The sequence below is a fragment of the Notothenia coriiceps genome, unplaced genomic scaffold, assembly GCF_000735185.1.
Source record: "Notothenia coriiceps isolate Sejong01 unplaced genomic scaffold, NC01 NC01_scaffold00011851, whole genome shotgun sequence".
Taxonomy (NCBI): Eukaryota; Metazoa; Chordata; class Actinopteri; order Perciformes; family Nototheniidae; genus Notothenia; species Notothenia coriiceps.
This window is the reverse complement of record NW_011344552.1, coordinates 226,822-238,980: the sequence shown is the minus strand read 5'-3', so window position 1 is coordinate 238,980 and position 12,159 is coordinate 226,822. Positions and strand designations below refer to the sequence as shown.

The following is a 12,159-nucleotide window of genomic DNA, read 5'->3' as shown; positions in this document are numbered from 1 at the left end:
GGAAACGGCATCCACCTCCAGGTCAATAAACAGACACAGAAGAAGAGCAGCCATGCTGGTGTGAGTTAATGTCCATATCTCTGTAACATTTGCAAATTCTACATAAATGCGTGTACTGATTACTGTGAGATGTGTTCGGGAGAACTCTTTGCAAACTCATCTGATACTAATCAACAAGGTATTTTATAATTGCAAATGGTTGTTTTACCAGTTCTGAAGTCTCTATTGGTAAACACCCACACAACCCAACTCAATGCAACCTTTAATTCTCCCTAATTAAATACAACACTGTAGTAAAATGTTTTTTATAGCAGTAACAAGCTTGTTTTCTGCACATGCAGGTCACAGAGTGTAACATGGTGTCTGATGAGGACACTCAGCAGGAGTGGGTGTTCACACTGTACAACTTTGACAACAGTGGCAAGGTCACCAAAGAGGTAGGTTTGCATATTGTTTAAGTAAAGGTGGTTTTAAATAGCTTGCCTTGTACACTGTGAAAATGTGTGTGTGTGTGTGTGTGTGTGTGTGTGTGTGTGTGTGTGCATGTGTGCATGTGTGCGTGTGTGCGTGTGTGTGTGTGTGTGTGTGTGTGTGTGTGTGTGTGTGTGTGTGTGTGTGTGTGTGTGTTCTGCAGGACATGTCCAGCTTGATTCGCTCCATCTATGAGGTACTAGAGACATCAGTCAAGCCAAACGGAGGCCCACCACCTCTGAAGATAAAGCTTCTTGTAACTCCGTCAGCTGACCCAGAGAAGATCTTACTAATAGGTGAAAAGAAGGAGAGAAAAACTGTGGATATTAAAGAAACACTTTTCCACACAAAATGACAATTTGTAAATCAATGACTCACCTTGACTTTTCGAAATATTTTTCCCCCACATTCTTCTTCTGTGAACAAATATTTTAAAAGGTTTAAGCTGTGTAGTTTTACTGTTGTTAAACCTGTGCCCCCTTTACTTCAATTCATTAGGACTTTTTCTTTGATTCGTTTGTTCATCGTGGAAGCATGCAAGAACATCTAATGTATATGAATAATCCAAGGTAACACTCCATTTAACTCAATTCAAAACAGCATCACAGGAGAAGACAGCATCCCAGGAGGCAGGGAACCCAGTAAGAGGACTTTATTGTGTGGATGAAAACATTGAGCGCAGAAACCACTACCTGGATCTAGCCGGCATTGAAAACTACACGTCCAAGTTTGACGGTACAGGTATAACTTGTACATAACACAATACAATCCCTCCTTTCCCGAGCTGTTGTATTTTAACCTCTGGTGTTACATACGATTAAAGTCGTTCTTATTCCTGTTTTTTCCAGAATCCGCTACCCAGGAGCCCAGTCAGGATACTTGCTCAGCTCCCAAGCACCGCCCTGTGGTCAGCACAGTGAACTGCATGTCTCCTGGAGGCCAATACACCCCATATTCCCTGAAAAGCAAGGCCATGGGAAAGGACAGGCATGGAGGTGATAGAAAGTCCTGCAGGTTACATGGCCAGCACCCTGCTTCCTGGTGCCATCCCTCTCAGCCTGCAGCACACAGCGCCCTGCAGCGCAGTCACAGCAGGAGGCTGCGCACCAGGGGACACGAGGCTGCCTCCAGACCCCCGCCTGAAATACCTTCAGACAGTCATCCCTCCTGTGGAGCCCCTGCTTCTCAAACCAAGAGACATGAGCACCATCACGAGCACCATCATCATCATCACCATCACTACCACCCTTCGTAGAAGCATTTTAAACACATATCAGACAGGTGAAGAGTAAGTATGCTGAAATCACAGCTGACTGCAGGAGAGAGGAGAACCATTTTAAAGTTTGGCTGCAGCACGATGATTGGCTGCTGGAGGTTGAGGTGAAATGTAATAGGTTAAAGAGAACTGCAGCTTGGGAATGAATTAATATATACCCAGTCTTCCTGAAATAACTTGCGCTGAGCTTCATATAATCATGGGTGCATGGATCCGAGGTTGTTGTTCTATTACTGCTCTCACATGTCACAAGTGATCAGTGACAAGTTTTTCTTTTGGAATTTAGATGTTGTTTCTACTTATCTCTTTGGCAAAAGTTACAAATAGACAGTGTTCCCGACGAAGGACAGGAGACAGCTGTTGCTATTATTAACCTCAACCCTCTTACCCACCACGCGACCCCTCTGCCTCACAACAGCTAGCCTGGGTTTAGACAGGTCTACAACTCTGGGACAGACGGCAACAGAGGAAATAACAAAGCGTCAAAACAGTGACCTGCAGAGCTGTTAGACTGCAGCCCTCAACAACAACCACGAATCTGACGAAACAAACGGGATAAAAACAGGGAACCATGAAGACACTGCGGTTTATTGCGGCTGAGGGCTTCGTGCAGAGTGGTCCCAGTGCTCTGGAGAACCTAAACTGCATGTCTTTCAACCTCTACCCGCTCCTCTTCAAGGCCTGTTATCTGCTGGAGCAGGCGGACATGCTGCGTGCTTTGGTACAGACATGGCCTCTTCCTGTGCTCGACTTACAGAGGCTGCTTGGAGCCACAGCCGACTGTGAGACAGACCTCACCTCCCGTACCTGCCGCCTCTGTCTGGAGGCCATTATAACTGGCTTAAAGGTACTTTAGTCAAATATGCCTTGTCCTATTTATACTTGTGTTTAAGGGCATGTTCCTGTGTCATGTTTTTCAGTTCTTCTCCTTGTGAACTAATTGCCTTAAAGCGAAGAAAATATTCCTAAATAATTAGCGTAGTATCCCAATATTTATGTGTTTTTTTTCAATTATAAATAAGTTAAGTTAATGGAAGCCATATTTACCCAGGTTCACCACAGAGGCATGCAAACACATTTCTTAGTTTTCTTCACAAATTCAAGATAACAGGGTGTGTCAGTGATATTAAAATGTTCATTTTGTGTTCCTTTAAACACATCTGCTTTAACTTGTTATTGGCTCATGATCGTGAATTGTTATAGGTTGACACTTTCAACTAATTTACACAATTTCCCTTTTGTTTTCTATAGGATTATGTGCTGTCTCCTCCAAGAACCTACGCCAAAAACCTGCGTGTGGTGGACCTGACAGGCCTGAGGGATGTAGAGCACCACACCTGCCCCTGCCGGTCCACCCTGGGTCGATGGGGAAGAACCAAGCTCCTGACACAAGTGTGCTTCGAGACTATGGTGACCATGCAAGCCAGCGAAGTGCCACAATCTGCCTTTGAAACCTCTATTGAGGTCCGTCTGAACGGCTTTGTCACGGGCCGCAGCTATGAGCTGGTGGCTCAGGCCTTCCTCGTCCTCCGCTACTGTCCTCTGAAGATGCGCTTTGTTAGTTTTCGGGCTGACACCCTCACTCTCAAGCAGCTGTTTTATGTTCTTCGTCTGGCAGAACCTGACAGCATTGAAAAGCTGGAGGTAGTCCACAATGTTCCCCTGCAGGCTGCACACTTGGAAGTGCTGCTGTCCAAGGTGGAACTTTCCAGATTGCAGTCTTTGACCCTTCCGGCCGGGGCGTTGGATGTCAGGAGGTTGGGCCCTGATGACGACATCATGTCCATCATCGGGAATCTGCTGGCCCAACTGAGCAGCCTGACCGAGCTCTATGTTGGCTTCTCCACTCTAACTGGACACATACGCAGATTGCTTAAGTGAGTAGGCTAAAAGGACAGAGGGAGAGACGGAGAAAGACAACAAGGTGTTCTTGTTTGGATGAGGACAAGATGGAGGCTCACATGCACCTCACAGCATCAGGAGCTTTAATATAGCTCAAAAAGAATCACCTTTCTCCGGGGTCAAAACACGTTCCAGCTTTAAGGCTCTTGTTTAGCAATGGAAGGCATTTTGTTTTTAAAATTGCTGACATGATGCCAGGATGAGAACAGACAGCCGCAGGTGCTCTTACAGTCAAATGGAAAAAAGCAGGAGTACAAAGCACTGAACTGTCAATCAAAGTCTGGTGTAAACCTCACAATGAAAATGCCTCCCTTATAATTAAAATGATGCTTCTTCAATAATAAGGGGGATTCAACCAAAATAAACAAAAAAGCCAGTAAAGCCTGCAGGCAGTTAGGCAAGCGTTAACCCTTGCACAAATTGAATTCCGATTTGTCTTTATGCAGGTAACCTTGTTAAAACAGAAATGCTAAAATCTTGCTTTAAGTTGCCAAAAGACCAGAATGCCCTGGGTGTGCAATGATCTACCTCACTTAAGGTCTAAAAGCACACGGACAAGTTATCTGCCTGCTTTCCACTATATCAAAGTTGTATTCAGAAATGTCTGGTATACCACTGGGCTTTATCTGATACAAATTCATTCTCTTTACCCCTCTTTTCTTTCCACAGTCCTCTCAACACACCGCTGCAGTGCTTGGATGTGGCCAACTGCTGCCTGAACCGTGTGGACATGACCTATCTGTCCAACAGCCTCCACAGCGAGTTCCTGGTCAGCCTGGACATCAGCGGACACGACATCTTCAGATCTTTCTACTCCTGTTTCGACAAACTGCTCGGCCGCTGCTCAGCCACATTGACCAGCCTGGCCGTAGAAGAGTGCAACATCGAGGACGAGCACATGGACGACTTCATTCACACTCTGGCTCGCTGTCAGATGCTAGAGGAGCTCAGACTCCTGGGAAACCCTCTGACCTCTGCAGCCCTGTACAGGTTATTCTCTATGCTATCTGCAGGCTTTCCTAACTTAAAATACATCGAGGTACCAGTTCCCCGAGAGTGCTACTCAGAGGATGTCACTTACCCTCTGGAGGATTCAGACCTCCTGGTGTACAACAACGAGTTGTTTCAGGAAGTCAATGCCCAGTTGATGGGGATCCTGGAAGGAGCAGGGAGAGGGAGTGTGGAGGTGTGCACCCCTCTCATGGGGGCGTACGACCCAGATATTAACGAAACCAGCAACGAGTTGGGAGTGTCCATGCTGCAGTCTTATAACAACGTCCTTGGGGACTTTATTAGTAGCATAACTGAAGTGGACAACAGGAGATCACAGGCTCAGAAAAATGCTGAATAGATTTGACTGTGGAGAGGTCAAGTATACAGAAAAGGGATATGAACTCAGATTGTTGAGATTAATCTAGACATTGTGGAAAGCACAACTATTGCAGAAATAATTTGTTGACTGGTCGAAAATCCCAGAAACGTCTTCATTGTAACTAGTAAACTATTATTAAGCTATACTATATTTGCCGCGTTTTATACCTTTTAGGGTGCAGGTGGGGACGTATTTAAGTTTCAGAGGAAAAAAACACAATTGGAATACAAGTTTTTTTATGTACTTTACAAGAAAAAAATGTATTAACATTATTGATCTGTCCTTTGTTTTTTTATGTTAAGAAAATGGTGATATCAGTTAGATTTGGTTCGGTCAGAGTTGAGAAACAAAACATCCATGTTTACGCTCTAAATCAAAGCCTTCCTGACGCTGTTGCAAACTTTCGTCACTGTTCCTATTCATGACTGAAGGGAAAACCTGAGTACAGATACACTAGACTTGATTTATCAACACCATATACAGGGTTCCAAGTCCAGAAGTCGTCTCAACAGAAGATCATGGTTTTCTTCTCAGCACTTCCTATACGCCTAACATGTGTGCAGAGCAGATAGATGTGGCTACTGTAGCGGTTGTGGTAGATACTTGAAGTTTGTCTAGGATTCTTTCTAAACTGTATTTATCATGTCTATATTCGTGTTTAAATGCTGTATATAACTGGAACAGCATAACTTTGCAACAATCAGAATAGCAAGTATGCTTGTAATGGTTTCCCTTTGTCATACCAATAAATCAAACCTCCAAATACTTCAGCCTACTATCCATTATATTTATTTAAAAAAAAGACACTTACACATCTTCTAAAATGTACAATTTCTTTAATGAGCAATGTTTTATATAGGTAAGGTTTTCATTTTAAATACTACACCAGGGGACAATCATGCACAGACTGAGGACGAGGACTTCAGAACCATTTAGTTCTTCATCCATTCCTCCTTTTCTTTCCTCTCCTGGACCACCTCCTTCAGGTAAGGTGACAGATATTGGACATCCTAAAAGGAAAAGATATGACAAATGAAATCACCATTATCAGAAGAGTAATAATTGTTTGATTAGATAGGTGTAATGCATTATCATTCAATCATATCCAACCCTATAGTTTATTGATCCTTTTTATACTTACACCTGATTATATAAATAATTCCTTAATTTTTGCATCTAGCTACAAATAGATTTAGCAGGCAAGTCTCTAGTAGGTAAAGTATGTATTACAAGATTAAAAAAAGGGAAATGCTGCACCTCTTCAAACTTTGTCCACTGCTCTTTAGGGAGGACCTGCTGTTTCATGGAGAGATCCATCGCTCTCTTCACCCTGAACACCCTGTCGTTGTACTGGTTCTCTGGGATCCTCCTCAGAGCCTCCGACACATCCGTATCCTCATAGAGCGTGTCATCGCGCATTAAACCTGTGAGAGAAAAAAATGCTTTAACAAGCTGGTAAAGTGTGGGAAATCCATTATAAAATGGCCTACACTCATCCGAGGCAATGATGTTCCCCCCTGTACATTTAAAACAAGTACGTTTATACTCTGACTATTTGACCAATATATATTGACTTACCCAGCTTGTTGAAGCCGGCCATGTTGTAATACCATTTGCGGAACCCCATTAGGAGCCTGCCTGTTGCTACTGTGAACATGAGAAGAAAAGACAGAAATTATTATTCACAAACCTTAATTTAAACAAGAGCATAATGGCAGGTGTAAGGCTTGGATCAGATTTGAGCTTAACAGCTTAAAAAGGGATGCAACTACCAATTATATTATTTCATTATTGATTAAACATTTATGCTACAAAATTCAGGCAATACAGGATTCTTAAATCCCAAAGCGATTTGTTAAAACATCTTGTTTTGTGAGTCAGAATCTAAAATATGTTGAGATTAATATGATATTACACCTAAAACTAGGCAATCTATAATTGAGAAGTTGAAACTTAAATTGTCCATTCATCAAAAATAGTTGGCAATTATTTTCTGTCAATTAACTTGTTTTAGCTCTTATGCAAACCCGTCTGTGTAATAAGATTCACTGATTTCTTTAAGTCTGCTATTACTGTGTATTGTATTGGCAAAAACATTATAATTGTTTCATTATTCATATGCATCAGATAAAAGGCCCTTTTATTCTGTAACTATTCTGCTTGCTTGTTATTTTTATTACATTTAAAAATTATCTTAACGTCTTGTATTTTTAAGACCCTGTAAAGCACTTTACAAATAAACTTTCATAGCATTCACTCAATATGAATTCACTTATAAATTATGTGACTCACCTTTGACTTACAGCGTATTAACTATGTTCACACACTACACTATCTGATAAAGACAACAAGTCAAGGATGACAACAATAACGAAAGATAATTTGCCCTTCTGTGATCAATAACATCTTCAAGAGCATTTAAAGACAGCAACACATCAGTGGCTGAAATGTTAAGAAGCTAACCGTAGCTGACCCACAGTACGCCTATAGATGGTACAGCAAAAAAACTAACAACGCGATAACAGTTGCTGGTTAAGACATTAGTAAAGGTCTAATCAGTACAAGGACAGCAGAGAGTGTCTAGTACGTAAATAAATGTGCCAATGTGATCAGCATTAGCAGCTAGCGCTATGCTAACTTCAGATAACCCTAGCCTCAGTTAGCACGGGGACACTAGAGGACACACACAAGTCAAACGCGTCAAAGGCGAATACAGTCAGACAAAAATAAGCACGACATAATATTATCGGTTACAATACTATATACATTACGCAATGACACTACAACACACAATGTAGCTTAAGTTTAAATCACAAATGATAATGTAAAAAGTGCTGTTGATTTACCCGGTGCCCTCGACGCCATTTTTACCACTCAGAACTGAGAGCAACCCTGGAGCAACCGCGGTGAGTTATTCTTCTTCCTCTTCCTCTTCTTCTCTCAGTTTGTGGCGGATTGCAAACAACTTAAGGTGCATACCGCCACCTACTTTACAAGAGTGTGTATCACCATATCATCCTATCAACACTTGTGGAATTATACCACTGTATTTACGTTGTTTTAAATTCTTCCAATCAATCCTGTTTCACTCAAATACTTAAGAATGGCCTTCCTGGTATCTCTTACCCCCTCACCTTCTGTTCCCAGTATCCCCATCAGGCTCCACTCCCTTCCTGCCTCTCTGACCCTGTCTCTTAGTTTTCCCCTCTCTGTTTTGTACATGTTGCAGTGTAATATGATGTGTTCCACATTTTCTTTCACTCCACACCCCCTGCATTCTTCAACTTCGCGTTTTCCCATTATAAACATTGCGCCGTTTAATCCTGTATGATCCAATCTATCTGAGTCTAGTGATGATGATCTCCTCCCGTCTGTTCCTTTCTGGATAGATCTTTGTTATGACTGATTTTTGTAACTTGTGGTATCTCCTCCCTTTCTGATCTTCCTCCCACCTTTTCTTTCATATTTCCGTACCCTTCTTCTTAATTATTGCTTTTCCTTCTCCTTTTCCAAGTGACACTGGTATTGCTATTTCCTTTTGTAACACCTCTTTTGCTAACTTATCAACATGCTCATTCCCTTGAACCAATGGCGTAGCCACCATAGGCCCACCCAGTTTACTCATTGGCCCAACCTGAGAAAGCTTCGGTGTCATTTAAAAAAATATATATATATATATATAGGGGAGAGTGGGGTAATTTGTGTTATCTAGAAAACCATAGAAGAAGTTGGTCATGTGACCACATATTTTTGAAGAGGCATCCATTTCAATCATCCTGCAAAGAAGAGAGACACATGGCTTGAGAGGTAAGCACATTTAAGTTCAAAAAACAATTTTTTGCCCTCCAAAGTAAAATTTCTATGATCAAGGTTTTTTGATTGCTGTGTTTGAACAATTTAGAGAACTTTGAAAACAGTTCACACATGTTTTAGTGCTTTAGTAAGCTACACCATGAGTCTATACAGTTAGCATGATGCTAGCTCAAAACAGCTGGGGGATGCATTTTTTTCAAAATGGTGGGCTTGGGGTGATTTGTGCCAAAGGGCCTGGGTACCCAAACTTATGATTATTTACTATATATTACTTTATTGTATTTTATTGTTATTGTACATTGTATTCTTACATTTGATCACTAAAACTATGTGACATTCTTAATTTTAGACCAAAATCCATCATGCCACGCAAATACAAAAGGAAGACAGACAGGGTTTCAACTCCTCTTGAGGAGTTGGAAAGAGCAGTGAAAGAGGTGCAACAGGGGAAGACCATACGTCTTCTTCCCTTGCCAAAAGCCACATAAAGAAAAAAGAAATTGTAAGAAAGAAAGTGAAAACAAGAATCGTGACCGACACACCTGAGAAGATGGAGTTGGAGAAGGCTCACAGAGAAAAAGAAGATAAAAAGGCTGAACAGGAAAAGAAAAAGAATTAAAGAGAGTAGAAAAGGGCTCTGAAAGCTGCAAATCAAACCAAAACCAAGAAAAAAACAGCTGTGTACAGTAGCTCAGAAGAAAGCTCCACCACCAATGATGAGGCAGAAGATGGCCTGGAGAAGACACACAGCAGAGAAAAGGAACGGGCTGAAAAGAAGAAAAGGAGTGAAAATAAGAAGGGGGCTCTGAAAGGGTCAAAACCAACCAAGCCCAAAAAGAAAGTGCTCTCCAGTAGCTCAGAAGAGAGTGACTTTCCGATTCCGCTTAGCGATGCCACTCATTATGAGAGTTCAGATGTCCAGTGATGATGATGATGGTGACAAGGATCTGTCTGCTGGTGACTTTGTCATTGTGAAGTTTGCAGGTAAAAAATCCAAATCCTATAACTATGTTGGATTGGTGGAGAATGTTGAAGGTTACGAGATCAGTGCAAAGCTTCTGAAGCAAAGTTGTAAGAGGTCTGTTGATGGAAACCCCATCTTCACATTTAGAGAGAATGATGAAGGAGTCATCCCTAGAGGTGATGTGCTCAAGAAACTACATTTTTTCGACTTTGAACTACGGACAGAGTGGGAGAGGGAGGCCAGGTGTTAATTATGTTTAGTAGGGTCTAATGCAACTACTAACATACCCGTTTAGATACTTTTATAGAATTTTAGCTTATGTTCCTAATAATAATATTTGAATCCAGAAATTGTGGGCTATAGTGACACAATATGTGGTAAGTTTGTAGAAAATTCTTTCAACTATGAACTCTCTCGGCGTGTTCGGTCGACTTTACAACTGAAATAAAACGTAATTAGAAGTCATGTTTGATTTGCAATCTCATGAATTATAATAAACTACGCATATTATCGACTACTTGCAAGTTTTGTTTGTGAAAACGGGTTGAAGGTGTATGCAAAAAATTTTACGGAATTATTCGTGGCGATTGAAGTACCTGCATTCACTTAAGAGGCAGTATCCACCAGCACACACAACGCCCTAGGGCGACTTGCCAGCTGACAACACACTGCAGTTTACGACGTCGACGGTTCGCTACCACCCCCGTCGTAAAAGAGAGGAGAGGAAGCCAATCCTCGCAGGTTCAACGCAAGGATTCGATTTCGCTCAAGATCTTTTCTCAAACCTTTGCGAGGAAGAGGCATAGGCAAGATCTTTACAACTTCGTAGTGAGATGTAACGGACGGTGACTCCTGAAGGCCCAGTAAAGTTAGCCCAAATCTTTCGCAAGGATTCGATTTACCTGATAAGCTGGCGTTGGGATCACAACACACGACGAACGAAACAGAACTAGACGCTAGATTGGTGCGGGGCAAGTAGAACGTTATATTCTTTTAATTTCACATTACCCGAATACTGTTATGTTCGAGGGGACTTTATACTAGTTTTACACCGTAATACTTTATGTTCAAGGGGACTTTATTGCTTTACCCCGGCTAATACTTTTTGTTCAGGAGACTTATTTTATAAAAAAAAAAACAAAAAAAAAAAAACAAAAAAAAAAAAAAAACTCTATTTACAACGCGTAATACTTATTTTCAGAGAACTACCTTTATTATTTACACCGTAATACTTTATGGTTCAGGGGACGTTTATTTATTTTATACGCCTAATAACTGTCTATGTTAGGGGGCTTTATTTATTTACACCGGTAATAACTATTATTTTCAGAGAGTTTATTTATTTACGACGTAATACTTTATTTTCGAGACTTTATTTATTTAACACCCACAACTACGTTTAATTTATCAGGGTACTTGATTTTAATTACAATAATTTACAATGTAAACATAGTAATATAACAAACGGAAACGAAATAAATAAAGTCTTGATATAAAGTATTGGACGGAATAAATAAATAAAGTATCCGTATAAAAACATTATCATTACTATATATATATAGTACATCGCGCTCTCACCCGCATTCATCACGGTTAAAAATGAATTTCACGGAAATTTCGTTCCCTATGTCATTACCGGAGGTTCTTGATTTTATACGATCGCTATATAAATCCTACAACACGGTAGGGACCCTTAGTAGTGACAGCTAGAATTTCATTTGACAAACTCTCATTATATCGAAATGCTTTCGTTTTTCACCCGAAAACCCGTGTTGACGGACCACGCCCGCCATTCAACCGTGGTCAATCTCGTTATTGTGACCCCATTTTAACGACGGTAACTATTAACTTCCATTTTGTCTAGTGTAAAATTCGATGTTTTGCTTATTACGACGGCATTAATTTTTCGCTTCTCGTTAAGTTATGTTTCTAGATAAATAAAATTACAACCATCAAACACTTTCAAACCATCCCATGCCGCCACCTAAGTTTCGCGGTGAAAAGACCACCACCCTATTGTCTACCGGACCAACCCCACCAACCTCCTGTCCCGACAAACCGATTCGTAGGGATGAACGCAGGTTACGGACGTCAGCCTTAGTACTTGAGGCAAGGAAGACGGAACGAAGGTGGTTCAAAACACCACGACGGTTAAACGAATTTGTTCCGGATCGCGGTGTACTTGTGCTATGAGTCTTGTTTAAATTTAAGGTTTTACGTCGTGATAGTAGACGTTTAGTAGACGAGACTTTAAGAAAGAAGTGTCGTAAGCCGGGATGATGACTTTGTAGGGTGAACGAGCTTACGACGCCCCCTTAACCCTGAGTATGAGCGGAACGACCGCAGTGGTGGTTCAAAAAA

At 41.2% G+C, this 12,159-nt stretch overlaps 2 protein-coding genes across 2 annotated transcripts; one reads left to right on the top strand and one right to left on the bottom strand.

The window, feature by feature from the left end:
• The first annotated feature begins 1,830 nt into the window (after positions 1-1,830).
• On the top strand, positions 1,831-5,786 carry lrrc14b (leucine rich repeat containing 14B). The gene is made up of 3 exons (XM_010772981.1): positions 1,831-2,594; positions 2,999-3,624; positions 4,319-5,786. The coding sequence occupies exons 1-3, from the start codon at positions 2,319-2,321 to the stop codon at positions 4,998-5,000; spliced, it is 1,584 nt and encodes a 527-aa protein (XP_010771283.1). The 5' UTR covers positions 1,831-2,318; the 3' UTR covers positions 5,001-5,786.
• Positions 5,787-5,840: 54 nt separating this feature from the next.
• uqcrb (ubiquinol-cytochrome c reductase binding protein) lies at positions 5,841-7,978 on the bottom strand. The gene is made up of 4 exons (XM_010772980.1): positions 7,868-7,978; positions 6,600-6,668; positions 6,279-6,445; positions 5,841-6,031 (listed from the first exon to the last, which is right to left on the bottom strand). The coding sequence occupies exons 1-4, from the start codon at positions 7,884-7,886 to the stop codon at positions 5,954-5,956; spliced, it is 333 nt and encodes a 110-aa protein (XP_010771282.1). The 5' UTR covers positions 7,887-7,978; the 3' UTR covers positions 5,841-5,953.
• Between the last annotated feature and the right edge of the window lie 4,181 nt (positions 7,979-12,159).

What these genes read in the sequence shown, in the direction of transcription:
- uqcrb (XM_010772980.1), bottom strand. An exon ending in GGCCGGCTTCAACAAGCTGG is followed by an intron (nt 6,446 to 6,599) that starts GTAAGTCAATAT and finishes TTTCTCTCACAG; the next exon opens with GTTTAATGCGCGATGACACG. An exon ending in AGTGGACAAAGTTTGAAGAG is followed by an intron (nt 6,032 to 6,278) that starts GTGCAGCATTTC and finishes TTTTCCTTTTAG; the next exon opens with GATGTCCAATATCTGTCACC.
- lrrc14b (XM_010772981.1), top strand. Translation starts at nt 2,319, where the DNA reads ATGAAGACACTGCGGTTTATTGCGGCTGAGGGCTTCGTGCAGAGTGGT. An exon ending in CCATTATAACTGGCTTAAAG is followed by an intron (nt 2,595 to 2,998) that starts GTACTTTAGTCA and finishes TGTTTTCTATAG; the next exon opens with GATTATGTGCTGTCTCCTCC. An exon ending in CACATACGCAGATTGCTTAA is followed by an intron (nt 3,625 to 4,318) that starts GTGAGTAGGCTA and finishes TTCTTTCCACAG; the next exon opens with TCCTCTCAACACACCGCTGC.